This window comes from Dermacentor andersoni, chromosome 1 (genome assembly GCF_023375885.2).
Source record: "Dermacentor andersoni chromosome 1, qqDerAnde1_hic_scaffold, whole genome shotgun sequence".
Taxonomy (NCBI): domain Eukaryota; kingdom Metazoa; phylum Arthropoda; class Arachnida; order Ixodida; family Ixodidae; genus Dermacentor; species Dermacentor andersoni.
This window is the reverse complement of record NC_092814.1, coordinates 85,888,203-85,910,485: the sequence shown is the minus strand read 5'-3', so window position 1 is coordinate 85,910,485 and position 22,283 is coordinate 85,888,203. Positions and strand designations below refer to the sequence as shown.

Genomic DNA, 22,283 nt, shown 5'->3' with positions numbered 1-22,283 from the left:
AGACTGGGGAGGGACCTCTACCTTTGACTATGGAAATCGATATGTACAGCGTACTTGATCTATTCGTGGTAATAACATTTAAAAAAACTTTGAAAACATTTTCGAAGTCCTCTTAGTCATTTCATGAAGCCTACGTTCTGCGCTACAAGAAAATCAAACTAACAACGACTGGGGTAATCTTTTTTCATTTTTGCAGGTCACTGGAGGCGTTGCCTAACTACGTTCGCTCTGGCAACGGCGGCGATGCTTTGCAAGGAGCAAGGCATCACAGTTCTTGCAGTCTGCTGCATCTACGAGCTTGCTTCATGTGCTGTGAGTGCGCTATAACTTGTGTTATTGCATGGCTTTTTGTCACGGTATCCTTGGGTGCTTGAATGGCAGTAGTTTGCTCGCTTTGTGTGCTCGCATAACAGTAAGGTACCTTCCAACTACTTGCCGACAAAAGGGTCTCAACAGCACTGTTCCGTAGCAAGCTCAGCACCAACTGATCCAGCGGTTAGGCTAGCGACTAACGAAGCACACTGCCTGGTAGGTAAGGCTTAGCCGATTGACCAACAGTGTAAGTTAATTAGACTTTTGCTCTTGGGAACGAAGAAGACCTTGAGCCATCGGAACCAATTTGCTTTGTGTTTATTTTAGAAGATAAGGTTTTTCTGGGTTACTTCGTACGGGTTTGACTTACGTGGGACCTGCGTATCCATCTGGCCTCTTGGTAAAAAAAAAAACGGCCCTTTCACGCCTCCAGAGCGTCATAGCGAGAGTCGCAAAAGGTATCAAAATGTGAATCTCAACGAGACAAGAAGCGAGAAACTGTCGCAAAGTCTGTAAAGTTAACGGTGCGGGCGTAATCAGCGCCAGTCTAGTTGAAAAATAACCACAGGGCACCACAGACTGCACTACCTCCGGGATGCACAGGGCCTCTTGGACAAAAATAAAAAAAGAAGTCGTCTTAACCATATTCGGCACGAAAGAGAGAATACCAATGTACATGCGCGTAAAAAGAAGAGGAAGAAGAGAAGAAGAAGAAGGAAAAAGCGAATGAGAAGGTTGTGCATGAATAAAATAAATAAAGTGTCCGAAAAAATGTAAAGGATGACAATCGAACGAATAAAATAATGCGAATAAAGCAAAAAAACTATGCAGTTATACAACATTGCATCATCTTCAATGACCCAAATTCAGTAAGTATATATAGAAACATATACCATGTACGTCGACCCTGTCTTCTTTCGCGTCGACATTGGTTGACACGCATTTCTTTTTTGCCCTTGTTTTGTTGGCTCTCTGTAAAAAAATATCGAATTTATTGATTTACCACACGTGTGTGTGCGTGGTCAGCTTTGTCAAGATAAAGTCAAACAAGTTAATGAAGTAAAGCGAATAAAATGCTAGAAAGCATGCCATTCGTAGAAAACCTTTACATTGGCAGATGAGCATACGGTATAAATCACTAGGGGAAGCCGTCATTAAGTGTCACAGGCTTCATTTAGTCACCAATCTGCTGCCTCGAAGCCAAAATGCCTATCAGCTGTCCACTTTCATACTGGAGCACCCTGTATGTCGTTGTTGTTAATATGAGCCGTTACCTTCGAAGGGACCTTCGTAGCACAATTCTGGTTGCGAGGTTTTGTACTGACCTGCGATTTCTCGCGAAGGAGCGAAAGCGCAAAGGAAGAAAGCACCTTATCTCGTCGCACTTTATTTAGAGTCGATGGCTTAAAAAATAAAGCAACTCATTTACCACCGACTCATTTTGCATGGTCGTAGCAAGCGATAAATAAAATGAAGAGACATGATTGATTGATTGATTGATTGATTGATTGATTGATTGATTGATTGAGCGAATGAGTGAGGGGAGACGAGTAACTGAGTAAGTGAGGGGGTGATGTGCTGTAACTTTCATGTATATGTGTGCGCGCAGTTTCTTTTCACGTGCTCAAAAATTGCCGAGGGCGAGACATGTGGGCAGCGCATTTGCCAGCCGCCGCTGCCACCGTGTGCAAAGAGCTTCCCACCAGCTGCGCGAAGCGGTCCCGAGCGCTCTGCCAGGTGCCACCAAGTCCATGGAGTATCGAGGCGGAAGACGGACGCGATTCGCCCCCCCCCCCCCCCCTCGGAGGACGGCGCCTTGATACTCCCACTCCTGCATCTATCTCACCCGCTATCTGTTTACCTTTGCACCCCTTCCCTCGCCTCGACCGCGCGTTCGGTGCCGTTTTCTCCCGTTGTTTGCGTTCGTCAGCTGTGCCCATCTCGGTGTTGATCTTGTTTTTCGGGGTCGGACGCCGGAGGCAAGAGCGTTCGAGAGCGTGCTTTATCCAGCGGGGCCCCCGGCGCAGTTGGCTGCTTCGCTTGACGCGTGACAAATACCATTATCGGCGCCGCTCGATGGACAGACTACTCGCAAACATTTGCGCTCGGCGCAGCGAAAGTGTTCGTGCCGCGACGCGTCCCGCCGATCGATTGCACCGCGCGTCGGCCACGTGATTCACGCAGAAATTTCTAAACAAAAGTCATCTTTCCTCCTTGTGCCACTCGCGACGCCTCCGGGAGGGCAACGGCACCGCTGCGGTTTGTGTTTCGTTTTTACCCGCCTCCTCCCACCCTCTGGGCCCTCTTTCCTGGCTCCTTCCGCGTGGTCATATTTTCCGCTGGTACCTCTCTCACGGCGATGTATTTTGTCCGGCTCTATGAAAATGAAAACGGAGACACGCAAGGTGTTTCTCTTTTTCTCGGGCACAACAGGTCACGATGAAGTCTAAGCAGCAAGAGGCTCTTCATATAGCTGTCAATATCCGGGTGCGTCAATGCGATATGACTGGCTCACACAGATATAAGAAATGCACGGCTCGACTTTTGGAAATTGGGAAACATGCTGTTTGTTTTTTCTTGGCTTTATTGATGTTACCTACTTGCGTTTTTATTTTGCAACTGGGTCCTTGCTAACCGTTTTCAACTAAACTGCTAGTGTGTGTGTGTGTGTGTGTTTTTTTTTCGGACGAGCTGTGGAGCGTTGAGGAAATGGTAGTCAAGATGACTACGCGAACCCAGTAACACTACAGTGAGCTGCTAATTCACACCGATGAAAATGAAAGAACAATCATTTGGTTAGGCTACGCTTGCTTTTGTGGCTTCCTCCTCGGATTGCAGCTAGTACAGAAAATATGCGATAGTCTGATAGCTTTTAAAGGAATAAATATGGTATGGCTGCAGATCAATTCATAGCTGCACATCAATAGACAAGTCTAAGCTCACAAAGGAATGTAGAGACTTTAGCGACAGAAGGAGCAACAAAGCAATTTCAGTACTTTGTATAATAATGATTTATTTCTGAACATGGCAAATTCACAAATTTACCAAATTCGTATATTACAATGTAATTTCTATACAGAAACATGGACTTGTGTTAATAACGTTGATATTCAGCAGCCGTTGCAATACTGTCCCCGTCTATTAATTCTGAGCAATGGCATAGACGCTGGCTGGTTGGTACATTTCCAAGTTGTAACAGCGCGAAGGACGGGGACAAATAGATAATAAACACAAGCGACAGTGCTTTGTCGTCTGTGCTTGTACGTAAGGTACGTAATCAGCATTTCAATAGTGAAATCGCGGTACATTCACCGACTTGCGACCTCAACACCGAGCAGTGAGCGTACCCCACTCTTTGCAATTATCGCAATTGGCTTCGTAAGCTCTTGTTTCCAGTGGGACACTTTCTTGAATAGCCCTAGTGCCGCCGTTGAAGCACGTGCATTGTTGAAATAAATTAGGTTGTCGAGGTGGCGGGAGGCTGAGCAGCGTAATCGTTCGACAATGTATTGTACAGTTGCGCCATGGAACCAAATCTACGTCGTATGTCAAATGAAACAAGTAGGCATTGTACTGAATCTGTAAACGATAAGATATTATTTTTTAAAGCAGAACTCATCCAGGCCATTGATTAATTGCACATGTCAAGTCTCAAGCACGTGTCCTCTAGCGTGTCCTCAAGCCCATGTCAAAAGTGAGCTAGGACCCATTCTGCTGCGTATACAAAATTCAAGAACGCGAGCTGGACTTATTCGATCTCGCTAACATCACGCGACATTCCGCGCAAGGACCTTCCGTGTCATGTCTTCGCGCTTCCAAACAAGTTCCACATTATGCAAGTATAAACCTTACGGAGCTCTATTCGGAGCTCTATTACCCAGCTCTACACGTGGAATTGTAATCACCGTCATGTATTTCTATAGAAGCTCCGTTACAATTCCTTTCATTCTTACGCACGAGAACGGCATTATTATAGCTTCTGGTTGTTGTTTTTTCTATTAACTACAGTAGGTTACTAAGGCACGCAACAATAAAGAAATACCCTGCAGCTGCTTCAAAATTTCCGCGTTTCTCAATAATTGAAAAAAAAATATTGACAAATATTTCAAAAAAAACGTAAGCAACGAAAATGATTGCTCGAAATTACAAGCGGGGTAACCAGCCAGCCGCACGGTAGTTCAGAGTTTGAACCAAGCTTTTTGCACACCTCCCCAATGGGCTCAGGTTCACTTGATAATCCGCACCCTGTCTTGCACATAGAACGGATTCACGCCTATCGACTGCCCGTGGTTTCTGGCCTCAGACAGGAGCGTGAAATCGCTGTGGTGGCTCAGTGACGATGACGCTGTGCCGCTGAGCCCGAAGACTCGGCGTGGATTCGTCGCCGCGGTAGCCGAATTCTCACGGAGCCGGGATACATGGAAACACGCTCGGGAACATAAATTTAGCGTTAGAGTCGCAGGTAGTAAAAGTCAATCCGTATCCCTGTTCTTCAGCGTGTCCGTGTCCCATTGTGCAGCATTTAGGCGTAAAATTACATTAACCATTCTGTTAAGCTAGACACGAAACAAAGTGCCCTGTAATTCATTGGGTGACTACATTTAAAGCCAGACTTCAGACCTACACCAATACATAGATTGTTCACGCGCTGCTACAAACCTTTCCTGAAAGTGGTATCTCGCGTAATATTTAGCTAGCTATCACTGTCACTTCATCCTAATTAAAACCTTTTGTTGTTGTTGTTGACCCCTATCTTACTGCGAAGCGTGCTTTGCCTTTGCAAAACTACATGTGAGGCGAAGCCCAAGTTCAACACGTAACAAAGATGATTAACATCTTCGACGCTCCAGATATTTGTTCTGAGCTTAGCTTGTGGATAGTCACCAGAAAAGCATTAATCGGCAAATGTCGGAGAGTGACCAAGACAAAATACTCAACTTGAAGAAAAAAAATAATGAAGAAACTATACAGCGAGGACTTAAGAGCAAATAAATAGTCATATGCACATTATAAGTATTCTCGTATCGTTTATTCGGCACTCATAGCATATTTCTTTCATCACTAGATGTGCTATAGATAAATCAACAATATATATATATATATATATATATATCTGTGTGTGTGTGTGTGTGTGTGTGTGTGTGTGTGTGTGTGTGTGTGCGCGCGCGTGCGTGTGCGCGTGCGTGTGCGTGTGCGTGTGTGCGCGCGCGCGCGCCCAACAGTCCGTACTTCTAAATCGTGTCCGTGTTTCTTTCTCATCCCTGTTGGCTTGCGCCGTTCTTCCTTGAGTATGGATTACCAACACGCCCAACAGTCAGCACATAATTCTAGTCCTTCAACTGGATTATTCAGAGAAGCGGACATAATTTTCACGACACATCTAAACACATATTCAACTAATTTTATAATGCGCTATTTAACTTCTTAATTACTTTACCATGTTCCAATTTGCGTATTGTAGCCGGTTAGATTACAAAACATATTCAATTACATGAATTTTCAGAATTACACCAGTCTGGAGATATGCGCCATCAAACTTGCCGTAAAAATGCACTGTTGTTCCATTTAATTTTTTTAAACAAAGCTCTCTTTTGTGCATTTAAGCACAAGAGTAACTGGAACACCCATGTATTTCGTGCCACCACTTAGGAAATAAAATCTCAAAACTGGTGTCATCCTGGAGATTCATTTCAAGTGCATACGTCTTGCAAACTCACCGGCTACAGTTACTAAATAATGATATGTACCGTAGAGTAAGTAATTAAGAAGATAATTAGTGATTTTGTCTTCATTTGTTGAATATGTGTTCCGATTTCTCGCGCTATAGTAATGTTCGCCTCTTCCAATAATCCAGCTCGAGGGCAAGAATCATGCTGTCCGCCACTGGTGATTTTTAAAAATTACGGGAAGGTTAAAAATGATCGCCCCGTATAAAGTGCAGCGCTCAAACCTAGCCCGAAATGAAGCTTGCTTTCTTGGCAAAATTATAAAATTCAGCATTACATTTTAAGCTTGAAATCTTAATAGATGACAAATGGTAATAGATAGAGGCAAAAACAAACTTTTGGTACTTTACTCATTTCTGTGCTGGCACATCTTCGACTTCTGAATGCTTTCCGTTGGCTTTTAATAGAATCCCTGGAGCTCGTCGTGGACAACTGCGTGGGGGGCGCTGAAAGATAGCCTCTACCGAGTATTCACGTTGGCGTCATTGGCAACTGCAGCAGTTCTGGCGCGCATTCACTTCAATGGGCCCCACCTGCCTGCCTTCAACCGGTGAGTGTTACGTCACTTTACCATATTTCTATATCTTTGTTTGCGATTGGCGAATCACCTTGTTAAAGGAAGAGCGGTATAAAAGAATTTCAAACACCTGCCAACGGTCTGTTATGCTGACTAAATACCTACGGCATCTGGTGCACCTACGTATCTCAGAAAAAGATGGCATAAAAGCAGCAGCAATGCGTTACCTCTAAACAAGACAAGTTCATAAAGAAATACCGTGAACAATATGGAACAAGTCCTATAACTAAAAAGAAAATGCGGCAGTTCATAAACCACCGTTCTGCCGTTTCCCAAACACCTAACAATTATATATATATACAGGGTGAGCCGACGATGTCAGCTCAGTCTCACGCACGCAAGGGAGTGGAAAGAGGGAAGGAAGCAAGCCATCATCCCACCGGGGGAAGGGGGACGGGGGGCGTTGTGCTCCGGTAGCACCGCGTGAGCCGTATTTTGAAAGTAATCTGCGTTAGGGGCAGAGTCTATATGCGCCGACTGCGCACACCTTTGTGCGTTGCTGTGTTCTAGCCGCTCAGTCTGCGTTGAAGCGACAGACAGCACGAAGGTCACTTCACTCGCTGCTGCTGCCGCGCTTCCTCACGCCAGCGTTTTGACAGCGATTTTCCGCAGTTATCGAGTGTGATGTGTTCATGTCTGCCTGTGCGTGCGGCGAGGGGGGGGGGGGTGTTTTACTGCGGCAGCTGCTGCTGCGTATATGGCGCGGCCGCGCTAGCCCTATCTTGAAAGCTATCTGCGATGCGGACCGTCTAGGCATCTGGGCACACCGATGGCCGACAGCTTCGTGTGCTTTATAGCACCAATACGCTTGCGCGTCACCGGCGTTCACGAAGTGAAACGTCACTGCAACTTTTTTTGGGGGGGAGGGGGGAGGCACAGGTTCGCCCAACAAAGAGGTACCCGTACAATAAAGAGGGGTTCGCTACTGTGTTCTTCACCGACACTACAACAACATGACAATGCATTTGTTGGAAATTATTTATAAAATATTCTGTAGCTTCGTTCTTTCTAACTATAATTGAACTGCCAGTATAAACGGCATAATATGTAGCTTCGAGCTGTCATTTTTAGCACACTGTCCAAAAATCGCTCGTGTGTACCTACAACACAAATTTCATCAGTTTCTTTTCATTCCATTAGTTAGTACTCTCAATGCCCAAAGGCATTACAGAGTCAATTAGTGGAATTTAGAAATACATTAAGTAATAAGAGGAAATTCCTGGTTATGGAATACTAGCTTATAATGCACGAAAGCGAACAATGTCTTCTTGCATGAAAGTGATTGATCCGGTAAAGTGATTCCAGTTCTCCGAAATTTGTGGGATGAATGAGTAGAGTCAAGTCATTGTGCGACATGTATTAATACCTACTCTTTTACTGTGTTTGATGCGTGAAGAAATATACAGGGCGGAAAAATTAGATCAAGGCTGAACTGTGGGATATGATAACGGATAGCGCTGTTGAATAAAGTGCGAAATTTTGTTTAGAAAACAAGCATGCGATTGGCTTTAGATACGATCAAGTCAACATGCAGTTTTGAAGAAAAGCTGGTAGTGATATGAACTCCGAGGTACTTATAGGCAGTTACCGAATTTATTGAAATCCCGTGGAGGAATAAGTAGGACATTGGAATCGACTGTGATAAATTTTCATTGATTTACATTTGGCCATGCTCAATTCCATATTCCGCAATTTGCACCAGGTAATGATGTTACTAAGGTCAGTTAGGAGATTAGTAGTATCAGTGTCGGAAGAAATTTTTCGGTAAATCATGCAGTCTTCAGCAAGAAGTCAAAGAGAATATTTCCTTAGGTCAATCAATATAGATTAGAAATAGCAAGGGTTCTAGAACTGATCCCTGAGGTACACCTGATCTTACAGGCACTACAGGTGAGTTAGCATCTTTAACAGCGACGACCTGAGTTCTGTTAGCACAGAAGCTTTCAAACCAGTGGAGCATTAACGGTTCAATGTTCAGACGGCTTAATTAAGTATTAGTAGTTCATGAACCTCATCAAAAGCTTTCGAGAAGTCCAAAAATATGCAGTCAATTAGGAACCCAGAGTCAAGGAATGCATGCAAGCCACTAGTAAATCTAACCAGTTGGGTCTCACATGAAAGATATTTCCGAAAACCCTGTTGACTACGGTGAAATAAGTTAGTTGAACTAAGGTGTATCTTATCAAATGGGTGAAAATGATGTGCTCAAATGTTTTACGCGGCACAGACGTAAGTAATATTGACGATAATTTCATGGGTCATACGTGTCGCCAGACTTGTGAAGCGGAACCACCTTACCGTGCTTGTTTTCCAATCTTGTCACATTTGCCTGTCATGAATTAATCTAAGGAAAATGCAATAGAGAAAAATGGAAGAAACATGTTCAGTGTTCTGGAGAAACGTCGAATTAATTCCACCGGGGCCGCACGAGGATGATCGTTTTCTATTTCGAATGGTTTTACCTATATCACAAGGGTCAAAAATGACGGTATCCATTGGAAAGTTCTTTGTGCCAGAGTAAAATGGAAGATCGCATATTACAGAATCGGTAAACGAAAAGGTGAATGTGTCATTAAGTAAAGAGGCGCAGAGGTGTCTAGGAACTGCTTCACCTGATTGGTTAATTAGGGATGCAGTTATCTTGTCGTGAACCGAGGAGCGGTAGTGGAGCGCCAGAACCAGAGGAGCAGCGTAGAAGGTGCTTAGAGCGTCCGTGCCGTGCTTGCGCCGCGAGCACGCGCCGCCCAGCTTTATTTTCGTCGTCCTTTGCAGTGCAGACCTTTAGGGTCCGCACGTAGCGGCGTCGGTGGGCGCTACTCTCATTCTTAACGATATTCCATGAACGTTTCGGCTTGCATATCATATTGACCGCAAATAAAGACGGGGACAGCGGAAGAGAACATAAAAATGACACGCGCCGTCAATATGATATGCAGTAAACACCAACTAGGCCGCACTGAAGTTCTTCTGTTTCGGATTGGTTTTTGTCAATTTCGGCCATGTGAAATTTAAGAAAGTAAATTTGGCTTCCTTAAGCGCGGAAACGTAAGGATTTGCCGCCGTTCTCATTCATTCACGCATGCGGACCTTATAGCTGTGCGAAAAAGGCGCCCTTTTTGTTAGTTAATCGTTTCAAGTATCGGTTGTACCAGGTGGCGTTGGAAGAATTAGACAGTTTTTATTGGACTGTGTTTGTTAAGATGAAATGCTTTATTCCTGAATAGGTTCCCCATATGTCCAATCGTCAGGTTAGTTTGCACTGACAAAAAATCAAGAAAAGTAGTAAGTTCAGTGTTAACGCCATCATAATTACATTTGTTATAATCCCTCATACGCATTGTGATTCTGCTTTTCCACGTTGAGGGAATGCAAAGTTAAGGCTTAGGTGCAGGACGTCATCGTTACTGAAACCAAGAATGTGAGTTATAGGCGAGACAATCTCAGGGGATGACGTCAGTATCAAATCGAGTAATGACGAAGATTTCTGTGTTACGCGTGTTAGTTGGAAATTTGACGAGTTGCAATAGTGCGAAGTCACAGCAGACATTTAGAAGAGAAGTAGCTTCAGCAGATGCTGGTTCAGAAAAGAGACTACTAGAGTGTTGTCAATACAAGGATGGAAAACTAAAATCACTCAGTAACAAAATTGGTTTGCCTGGAAACTGCAAAATATTTGTTTCAAACAGTCATGAAGCTTTTCAGGAAAATCGTTGCTACTGTTCGGCGGCCGGTAACACGCTTCAAAAATGAATTTCTATATTCAACAGTCACACACCACCATATTATTTCTAAGTTTGAACAAATAGGAACGACAATATATTGAAATGATTCACAAGCCGCAATTAAAACACCACCACCTGATCCCGCTACGATCGCAACGAAATAGTATATTTTTTTTTATTACATTGGAATAACTCAGATCTTAGACGTAATAATTCTGCGGAAACCCGCAAGGTGGAGAGAAGTAATTAATGAAGGGAAAATGAGAGATCCGCCCAAACGTAGCTAAGTGCTACAAAGGAAACCCATAGGGGTTCCTCGAAAGAAAAGCTTCGCAGTTGAAAAAAAAAAAAAAAAGAAGCTTCGACTGCGAAGCTTTTCTTTCGAGGAACCCGTATGGGTTTCCTTTGTAGCCCTTAGCTACGTTTGGGTGGATGTCTCATTTTCCCTTTATTAACTCAGACCTTAGTATATCATTGGAAAGCCAAGTTTATGTTAGTACAACAATGTCCGCATTACAACTGTTTGTTGGTCTGATTTTCTGATAAGTTGTCAGGGATGCCAAGGAAAAGCAAGTTATCGCGACGTGCACGGTCTTCTGCGTCGTCAAGGCGATTGCGAAGCGCTAAGGCCTCATCTCATCATCACCAGGATGGCTCCTGCTGCGCATGTACACCCTTGGAATTTTTTAACAATAGCACGCGAGCGTCGACGGTAAGGCGTGTCCGCGGCCTTGTAGTGGCCAGGGACGGCGGGATTGGCAACTTTACGTGCGGTCGTGCAAGGCGAACTCTAGTTCGAATGTGTACTGCTGCACTGTTCGCTTCAGGAGTGCCCTTCACCGCTGCAAGGCCACTGACACGTCGTGTGGTCGGCGCTCGCGCGTTATTGTTAAAAAATTACAAGGGTGTGCAGTCACTCAGTTGTAGCCCTGCCGGCCCGTGTTTACAAATGTGACACATACCTCGAAATAAACTTCAGTTGTGAGTCTGCGCCAGTTCCGTGTTTTTCTTTGCCTGTGGCCTTGTCTGTTTAGCGCTGTTACTTTCGAGACGTGAATTACCACCAATTCGCCCAAGTTTCCCTTCTAGTACTCACCTTCTACGTTTCCAAGTGTCTTGCACACGTCGGCCATCATTGTTTGCCAATTTTCAAAAGCAGCGGTCTGGCTTTCAACTGTTTGCAGATGCACTTGAGTGCCAGAGGTGACGGTAGGCACAGACTGGTGTGCAAGTTTAAGATCAGCGATCGTTTGGGGCATCCTCACGTGATTCGATCCTATTCGAACACAACGCTTGCTAGTTTCTTTTACCAAGTTAAGCAGCTCACTCATTACAGCTTTATCATCAGCATCGGGGCTTTGCTTGACGTCACCCCATATAATTAGATATAAAGCATGTGATGGCTAAAGTAGTGCTCCTGGGCAGGCCAGCATAACAATGAACGGGTCGTCAGATTTGAAACAGAGAGGGTATACGTCAGAACGACGACTAACCTGCGCAATAAACTGGATCAAGTACGAGCCCGTCATCCTGCCAGTGCAATTCCATGCCCTCTACTCATGAATTCCTCAGCTAACATTGTTGTAACTGTTGTCGTTGTCTGCGCTCTGTATGCTCACTTCGTTCCTGTCCGTTGTCTTCCTGTCACGCTGCAGTTTATTATGAGTTGTTATACTCGCCCCAGATCGTAGCTCATTATTATAAAGCAGCCATTTTTACTATATACTACTGACACTATTGACTATTCCTTTGCTTGGAAATATCTTTTGCACTGGCTGCAACCGCAACCGTCTGCAGTTCCTCTTGGCCATCATGTAATACTGAGCAAGTAAACAAGTAAATCCAATCCGAACGTGTAATCTCAAATATGTACATGTGTTGTATGGTAGGTGATGATCGATTGAATTTTTATGGCATAGCCCCCCCCCCCCCCCCCCCACCTGAAAATCCTTCTCAAGTAGTTTGCGAGTTTCTTATTCTCGTCTTCAATGCTCCTCGAGTCTATGTTTACAAAATAATTTTCTGTTGACTCAGCAAATGGCAAATTCTCAATCGCTATCACAGCTCTCTTATGTGGCTTAAAAGTATTGCCTGAAATTTATTGATGTAGTGGAGCCCCAGACGGAGCGGACACCAATACGTGCAATTTTAATATTTGATTGCTGTCGCTGGAATCTCTTCACTTATATGTAGTTTGTTCTCGCAGGCAGTGTATACATCATATAACGCAATGTGCGTTTTAAAGGAAGTCTTCAGCCTTTCGCAGACACAGAAAATATCCTTAGTTGAGCTTCCTGGAATGTATGTATTCCTTTGTCAAACGCCCCCAGAAATGATAACAGAGCCCGACGGTGTTGGTCTGCTAAGCACGAGGTCGCGGGATCAAATCCCGGCCACGGCGGCCGCATTTAGATTGGGGCGAAATGCGAAAACACCCGTGTGCTTAGATTTAGGTGCACGTCAAAGAAACTGTGGTGGTCCGAATTTCCGGAGTCTCCCACTACGGCGCGCGCTTCATAATCAGATCGGGGTTCTGGCACGTAAAACCCCATAATTTTTTTTTTATAACAGAGCTCCGCTATGTGTTCACGCGCTACGCTGGCTACGCTCGGTACACAAGCGGCGCAAAACTGCGCACGGCCACAATCTCTAGAGGGACACCCGAATCATCACTGTATATTTCATCACATTTTCTTCGGCTGCCTGATTACGGAAAGTATAGCCCGCAGCATAAGCTGTATAACCTGCCTTTCGTTTGATCCTTAACTCTGGTTTGGTGTTTGAGCAACCAGAACAGATTCCTTCGGCTGAGCCGAAACAACCTCAGGGGCGATGATTGAGAGCAGACGCAAAAAAAAAAAAAGCGAAGCCCGCATCTGCACTTATTGAGTTGAGTAGAGGTCTTGCGTGCGTTGATTGTTCTTTCCTTTCAAGAAAATCGTTAAGTTAAATGCACAAGCACTATTACATTCTGCCTTTTGAGCCACTTATCTTGTCTCGGTGTTTTTTTTTCTTATTTCTTGTATTGCTTCAGTGGTAAAATGATGACCTTTTGTTTCTACGGCATCAAATAAATGCGCCGAGCTGTTTTACCATCAAACCAAACGTCAGTAAAGGTAAAGCGCGCACAGAAACAACGTGTGCAACAAAAATAAAGCGAAAATCGAAGAACACGTCTAAAGTTCAATAATGTTGAGCTGCGATTTGCTCTATTGCAAAATTCGTCTGGCGTTTACGCATTAGTCGAGTAGCGAATGGGTGAGTAGAGTTGCAGACATTTGCTTAGCTTTATTTTTGCGACATTTATAGCCACAGGACAGATACGATTATATTTATCTATATATTCACTACCAAGTTAATGAATCCTGCGAAAGAATGCAAAAAAAAACATACGGTTGCCCACGTGTATAGCAATATTCATCTGCAAAAAGGTGAAGGACCAATTAAATGAACTGATTAGCGTAACTCAACTGCATCAGCCTCTACGGTGTAATTGCATAAGTGCTGCGCTGCCATCAGGCCCGTGACATCGCGCTAAAAGGCACTAGGTTTCAGGTTAAATTCTAGGCTTAAGACGTTAATTCACTGAGAGCAAAAGGCAGAAGGCGCTTGCTGAAATTGAGTATGCACACCAAACCCTGCTGTCAACGCGGAAACACTACCAACAAAAATTAACGTGTTGCTATGAAAGGCTCCAAACGCAAAATTCAAACTATTCAAATCGTGACACGAAGGCTTCGAATGATTTTTCCAACTTTAAGGCGAAAATATATGTATGGATATATGCCAATCAGACCGTCCAACGACTGCTTATAGATGTCTGAAAGAAAACATATTTGTGTATACTTTTGCAGTTTCGACAACCCGGCATCAGTTGCCCCGTCGCCGTCGCGCCAGCTGACCTACAACTATCTGACAGCGTTGAACGCCTGGCTCCTAGTCTTCCCTAGTGATCTCTGCTGTGATTGGACAATGGGAACAGTGCCGCTAGTGACGTCGCTGGCGGACGTGCGGAACCTCGGAACGATCGCCCTTTACCTTTTCTTAGCGATGGCTACCAGGGCAGCGCTCCGAGCTGACGAGCAACACCGAAAGCCATTGCTTATGGTGAGACCATTGTTAGAGCGGGCATGGGCGAAAATGACGTGGAGCGTAGGAAATTTGTTTGCTTGCAATTTAAATTTCAAATAGATTATAACCATTCTCGTCTGAGGCTAAGTGCCATGGACCCGTATATCCGTTGAAATGTACGTGACGAGAAGCACATAACTAGAAACGAATCCAGTGTAGCCTCCAGGGGGGAGCGGGGGCTCGCTGTACGCTCAGTACTGTCAACCGGCATGTCTCGAGAGAAGGGGGGGGGGGGGGGGGGTGCGCTTTGGTAAAATGTGCTGGGGCAAATTTTCTGTGCACTGCCGGATCCCTGAATCTGCCAGAGCACAGAAGCTTTAAGTCCCCCACCAGCATATCTTACCTAATTAACGTCTTGCAAACAGTGCGCATCGACAAGATATTTGCGCTGTAGATAATAGAACACGGATTACTAATAAATGGTGCGGGCTTACCATGTTCGGCATTGGTCTTACGCTCTTGGTGACATTCGTACGTATCTCCACACTTGCATTATACCGGTGCACGTCCATTCAGGTGCATACGGAGTCTTGCAGGCCATGTACGGGCAGTCAGTGCTTGCCCTGGCGGACGCGACCGCGTGTAACGCAGCGTAAACCTCCGAAACTGGCACTCGTATGTTTATGTCGCGGTTTGATAACTTACAGAAAACCGCGAAAGCACGCCGGAACTCTCTGTTCTCGCATTATGTAGATCTTTGTCAGACATCAAACAATGCCCATTGCCAAAGACAGGGATCACGTCTCGTACGGTCAGATCATGCATTGCGTTACTGATGTGACGTCGAACTTCTCCGCTCAAGGTAGAGCTAGCGCTTGTAGATAACGTAAGCGTTTATTCATCGTACGGGACAGATATACGAATCACAATATCCTGCTTATCCAGCACTTCTACATATTTTGTGCCTCGAGCTATGGATACAATGTCTGATATAATTTGCTGTAAGGCGAATATAACTTGCTCCGGTAATTGTATAATCTGGAAGAATCCCTCGATAGGCTGACGAAGGACGTCGTCCTGTGCATCGTTCGCCGTAGCACTGTTAGTTCGTAACCACTCGACCCTCTGCCGTGAATATATGCGTCTATTTTGTACCATTTCTTGAATCTGTAACTATCGTGCAGGGTCTGTCCTTGGCTTGCATACCGTACCTACCTGCGTCCAATCTCCTGCATCCTGTGGGCTTCGTTATCGCTGAGCGGGTGCTCTACCTGCCAAGCCTAGGTTTCTGTCTCCTGGTGGCACAGGGTTTCAGCCTCCTCTGGCAGCAGCACAGGTGAGCGATTCGACCCTGTTAGTAAATAATAATAATAATAATAATAATAATAATAATAATAATAATAATAATAATAATAATAATTATTATTATTATTATTATTATTATTATTATTATTATTAAGGTTTTCTTTGTAAAGCTCTATTATCGCATTACGCACGATCTACGTATATTGCCTTACAGATGTTTCTTATTGCAATATGGCGCCTCGCATTAGTATAAGGTGTTCTCCCAGAAAACTTAAATATTTATGCGAAATCTGAAAGGAGTGTATGTTGGGAAAATATGTTAAACGATTCACTAGGGGGCTCTTTGCGCCTTTGTTGACCCGGACATTTAATAGCAACGCGCAAACTAACACCAAACACTAGTCAAGCAGTGTATATATTTTGTCACACGTCTGCTTTTTGCATACACTGTCATTTTTTTAATTTTCTGACTGAATCTATAATGTTAAAAAAAATGTTCCGTGATTAAATTTGTGCGTGTACAAGGGCGACATCAACCGGAGAAAAATGCGAGATGTTGTGTCCGAATTTGCTTGTAAACATATTGCAATATTCACGGTTATACGTGTTTCTGAATAGTGTTGTGCAATGGAAAGAGACCTGATCTGAAACGTTTTTTCATCCGCCGTGGTGGCTTAGTGGTTGTGGTGTTGCGCTGCTAAGCACGAGGTCGCGGGATCAAATGTAGGCGGCGTCTGCCGCATTTCGATGGGGGCGAAATGCAAACACGCTCGCGTCCCATACGTTGGGGCCGCGTTAGAGATCCCCTGGAGGTCAAAATCAGAACGGAGTCCCCCACTACGGCGTACCTCATAACCAAATCGTGGTTTTGGCACGTAAAACCCAAGAATGCATTCATTCAAACGGTCTTTCCTTCAGCGAACGTTTTATGTCGGATATTATAAACAGCAATGATTGTCTCATTCCTGTGTATTACAGGTTTCATGGAGCTTGGCTTAAAGTGGGCGTCACCATATTGCTTCTTACCCACTTCACAAAAACGTTTCTTCGTAACTATGACTGGTAAGTTATCACTTCAATTGATATGTCACACTTTCGACACTACGAATTCTTGTGTGTGTTTGTTCTATAAAACAATTTTCCTTGTGTTCTGTGATAAAACGTTGATTGTGAAAGGGAGCGGGATGCCTTAGTCGATTCTTTCTTCTACCATGAGTTATCCGTACTACGTACAAGCCTCCGTCGTCGAAGTACCTCTTTGAAAACATTCTGTTGCCTTGAGTTGAATCACTTAACGGTATTGTGATAATTGTATCTTTCTTATCTGTTAAAGTTATGAAACATTGGTATATATCTTAATTAGCCGTAGGCTAATCATCTAGCGGCAGTCCCCACACGGTTCTGTTTATATTGCTTTAACTAGATACGGGGACAAAACTCAATTTAAGCACAAACGCACTTGCCGCTACGATGTTTGGAAAAGTCATGGTTGTTTTTGCAGAAACAAAGACTGTGCAGATACAACGGACATGTTGTAATATATGTGAAACGAAGCTTTGGTGAAGCGGTTAATTAAATGCTATAAATCTAGCGGCGATGCGTACACTTGTGTTTAGTTTCATGCTATGTGCAACGTGTTATGGCATGGAATGTTTGTTTCTCTACCACAAAGGTCACAACCTTAATATAATACCGTTTTTATGTTTATGCATTATGCTACTCATTCCAAAATTCAAACGGAAGATCAGGGTCGCTATAACGTAACGCTATTCCAAACTTTTCTATTCCAATTCTGCAATCAGCCATCCACAGTTGGTCAAAAAATTTTACGGCCACCCTCACTTCGCCTGTCTGTCACGCGACGTCACGAAAACTGCGAAAACGCCCCATCTGATATGATATGTGCGCGTTGATTATGCATAATTAGACCGAACTAAAGAAAGATCATTATTTCTGGTTCGACGCCTTTTTCACAATTAGCGCTCTGCTATAGGTCAAAAGTTTTCGGGCCACGCCTACTTCGTCTGCCTGTCACACGACGTCACAAAACCGCGAGAACTCGCCGCCTCAAACTGACGTGTACGTGTTAAATATGCATCAATTTGACGAACAAATCTGATTTTTTCCACATAGCCGGAGACTGTCCCGTTTCGAAAGAAGTAGAAGATGGCTGCCGTCCAATCGCTCTGGCACTGGCTACTCGGAGCTGCCGAGGAGCATGGATTTATTTGCGCGTAATACAAATTTTTTGCGTGGCAGAATAACGTTATCAATCCCTTTCGGCACGTATACGACATCGCTCTGCCTACTCTTATTTGCTGAGGATCCCTTTTAGCGGCATTTTTAACCTTCCCTTGCACGCCGCTGCGATTTTCGGCCCAGCCACCGCAAGCTAAGTAAGGGGAAGCGCACCAATCGCAGTCCACAGCACCAACCTTTATTATCCAGTTATCTACTTTCACTGAGCTGGCTCGGCCCCTTCGAAACCCTCTCGACTTGAGCGTGCTCTTCGCCACTTGTCAGCCAATTAGATAAGAAAAACCGCGCAATGCAGGCAGTGCTATTCGCTTTCAAAGCAAACAAAAGCGACCTCCTATAAACAAAGAGCGCGTTTGATTGGGCTCTTCAAACAATGCTGCTGGTTACCGCCAGATGCTTGCGTCGGTGGTTACGTAAGTTTCACGTCAGGAGACTGGAATAAAAGCAGATTGGAATAGTTTTACGTTGTAGGGCCCCAGGAATGCGAGCTCTATACGAAGCCATGTTACGAAGACGAAGGCGATGTATATGATGCTTGTCGAGGGAAGAATGGCAGTGACAGGTGCGTGCACAAAAAAGTACACAACACATACCTACATACATTTAAGGATTCTGTACCTCTTGGGTCACATTGGCACATTCCCATTGTGGAGGACTGGGCAAGAATGGGCACACGCCCAGGGACACATGCCGAATGGCTATATCAAGGAAAGTTGAGTAGATCGAAGAATCCCTTGAAGATAACGTGCTATTTCATGAACAGGTCGGTGTACTTTAGAGATATCTATGAGTCGACATTATATGGTGAGGTTTTATGTAGGATTTTTTTATTATTGTTATTGCGCAGAACAGACGCGCCCTTACTGTCCGTCTTAGTCGGTCAGCATACAGGGGTTACATACGCCTGTTTGCTGGTACTGATACTGATACAACCCCCGTATATACTTAGCAATAGCCACGCCAAGCCCGGAAGGTTAGGCAAAGAAAGCTTCGCTTAAAAACCCATCGCAGTGCGCCCAATGGCTGATGCGCTCCGCTGATGAACACGAACTCACGGGGTTAATTTCCTACCGCGGAAAGCCGCTTTACGTTGGCTGGGCTGCTCTGTGCTGAAGCGCTCGTGTACCAAGCAATGGGTGCACGTTACAGAACTGCAGGCGGACAAAATTAAACGTACCGGAGTCTGGCGCGCCCACTACCGCGTGCCTCATAGCCAGGCAGTGGCTTTGGCGCATGAAATTCCATAAGTTGTTATCAGTTATTTTTTATAAGAGTTGGTTGTTTGTACAAAATAAGTAATGGAACGCACATAAAAACGAAACAATATACGAAAAGCATAGAAGAAGAACATTGTGCACTCTCGTTACTGCATCACACACCTTGGAATATCTTGGCTTTTTTTTTTTTTTTTCAGAATGTGATATCGTAGGTGTCCATGGTTTTTATATACCTCACGCTGAGCTGTGAAACTTCTACATTCTCCTCTTCATCGCTGAAAGTCTCTCGTCGCGAGAGGCGCTGCAGCTGCGGCCATTCTCACAGAAACCCGTGTGTGGCAGCCGTATAGTCGCGGGGAGGGCCCGAGTTAATTTACTTGCAGCGTGGCGATTCTTGTTTGTCGCAGGCAGTGCTCCATCTCCGACGCACTCAGGAATGTCTAATAAAGGTTTTGCATACACGCTTCTCTATACGCGAGGCACGAAAAAAAAAAAGGAATTCACAGCCGCTCTCGTCCTTTGCGATGAAACTCTCCATCTTGAGCGCACTCTAACCTGCCAGGAAACAAAGTGCGTTCTCAAACACGGGGACGCACGAGAACAAGAAAGAGAAATTTAATACTAACAACGAAGGAAACAACCCCGGGAATGGAAGGGTCCCGTGATTTTATTCCGGCGTCACGCTAGCAAACAGAGCGTGTTCTTCCCTGCTCCCCCCTGCTTTTGAGCGGCGCGATTCAACTAACTGTCCTCATTCTTGGTCCACCTTCTCAACTCCGTCGCGCGACGCACACTCGATGTGGCCCGCCGTTTGCTCGCCGTCAGTTCTCCTCGTTCTTCGCTGCATTGCAGCCGCTCTCTTTAGGCCCGTCGCGACTTTCGTTCGCGTTAGCTGCCGTCCCCGTTGAAAATTGGCCCATGGAGTTTGGCGGTGGACGGTGAGCAGGAGGGCCGTGCTTTGCGCTGCCCCAGGGCCAGGTGGCCGGACGAGCGGATCGCGCAGCTACAGCGCTCACACAGCGGGCGCCGCCGCAGGGGCGAGCATGTGCCGACCGAGCCGAGTGTGGTCGAGGCAAGAAGAGGGGCCGCAGAAATTATGCAAGCGTGGGGATCGATTTCACAAAATCGAAGGCCTCCGGTCCGGACAATCGATCATTGTCATCTTTCGCGGAATCCTGAGCATTTTGGAGCATACTTCCTTCTTTTTTTTTTTCCTCCGTCGACCGCCGCCTTATATTTTCTTCATATAATCCTCGGGGGCGTCCCCCCGCGCTCTCTCTGCTCTCCTACTGGCGTCTTCCTTTTTTCCGTTGTCTACCGCCCTCCGGGCGGGTGGCGGCAGGCTTTGTTTAGACAGACAGGAATACATAAGCGCAAGACTCGCCGCCGCGTGAGGATCGGGATGAGGACCCACGCCGCAGAGCGCTCGAAACTTAGCAACATCAAGGCTTTCCGTGGCCCATCCTTTGGGCCTTTTATATTTCCTCCTGCATTTCCCGTGGAGAAGAAGGTTCCTGCTGATGCTTCCGCCGCCTGGCGTTTTATTATCATCGAGAGAATACTTTCCCCGCCGTCGTCTTCTGCGCTCTTTGTTTTAGTTGCCGCGGCGATTGTTCCTGTTGTCTCCTCGACTGCATCTCCTCTCCTCGCTTTCTTTTCATGCCGCCCAAAAATACATTTCTCGACAAGGGTTGATCGAGAGAGACAAAAATGAAAGGACAACCCATCATTAGATTTCATTTTTTTCCATTGCACTCCACCTTTTGTTTGTTTCTTGCTCTCCCTTTCCCTGGAGAATAAAACAACCTGTCCTTAATGCACTCACCTACCTGCTTTTTCTTCTTTTTTTTCCTTTTTTTTGTTTGCTCAGAATTTTCGCGGCCTGTGACATCGGTTGCATGGTTTCTTTTACGCCACCATTGGCCTTATTTATTTTTTTTTCGTCCACGACGCAATTTATATCTGCTGTAGCACTTTCTCCAGGAAATGTAACAAAGGAGATAACTGCTTTAATCGAAGCTCAGATATGGCTCCTATTAACCCTTACGCTGTGCTACTGCTTTTATTCGCAATACAGCAGCTCAAAAAGAACCCTAGGATGCAAATATTCCAACGTGGAAACTGCTGATTTTTCTTGTTTCGCTGCAGCGTCGCATGATAATTTATAAAAAGCAGCGAAGGTTGCCTGTGTGAATTATCTTAATGTAACTTACTTTTTAAACAAAGCTTTAAAGCACAGAGTCCAGATAAACACAGAGCTTCGTTCGGGCATTAAAAAACAGCGACATATACCACGTCTAGCAGCTATTACTACGATTTTATTGCACCGTTGCTACGGCGTTGTGCGGAACATTCCTGAGCCGTTTGCTTTGAAGAGCGTTTTTTTTTTTTTTATGTTTGCCCGCTCGGGGAAAGAAAACTTCGAAATCATGAGGTTATGCTCGTTGCGTTCAACGGGCACAATCTTTACATGGTGCATATATTCACAATTTGTACTATAACAACTAAAAACTATGCGGTCTAGTGGTCGAATCGATAAGCAAATATTTGTTAGCTCGAATAGCACACTCATAGTTTTCGGATACTAGCCTCCCCAACTGCTAAAGCGTTGCCCTGCAGAGCACAAGGTCTTGGGTTTGACTTCCGGCCATGACGACCACATTTAGACGGACATGCAATGCAGAAACGCTCTTGTGTTTAGATTTAGGTCCTCGTTAAAAAAATCACGGTGGTCAAACCTAATCCGGAGCCCATATAACCCTCTGTGCAAGTTCGGGAAATTAAATACCCCAATTTAATTTAATTTACCTTTCGAATATTGGGAAGTGATCATGCGAGTCACCAAATTTACAGATGTTCAACTGCTGGCTAGTAATCGTAGCTAGTTACTATATAAAATGTTTCCGATAACTATTTCCACCTTATGCGAGGTCGTCAGCGTAAACTTCACTCAGTAGCTCGCAACCTATCCAGAGACAAAGAAAGGCTGGGTAATTTGTCAGGCCCCTAAGGGGAAAAAGTATAATATGCGCTTGTTAGTGCATACTTGTTTTTTCTGTGGTAACGCGTAAGTGGGCGTAAAAAGGTACAGTTT

At 44.8% G+C, this 22,283-nt stretch overlaps 1 protein-coding gene across 2 annotated transcripts in view; it reads left to right on the top strand.

Annotated features, from left to right (window-relative positions):
- The window catches only part of LOC126543767 (protein O-mannosyl-transferase Tmtc3-like), a 397,442-nt gene that overhangs the window by 339,860 nt on the left and 35,299 nt on the right, over nucleotides 1-22,283 (top strand). For both annotated transcript variants that reach the window (XM_050190874.3, XM_055061695.2), the window contains 5 exons: nucleotides 197-312; nucleotides 6,446-6,588; nucleotides 14,192-14,444; nucleotides 15,593-15,744; nucleotides 16,692-16,775. In XM_050190874.3, the coding sequence (XP_050046831.2) occupies nucleotides 197-312; nucleotides 6,446-6,588; nucleotides 14,192-14,444; nucleotides 15,593-15,744; nucleotides 16,692-16,775 (748 nt within the window). The remainder of the gene's footprint in view (nucleotides 1-196; nucleotides 313-6,445; nucleotides 6,589-14,191; nucleotides 14,445-15,592; nucleotides 15,745-16,691; nucleotides 16,776-22,283) is intronic.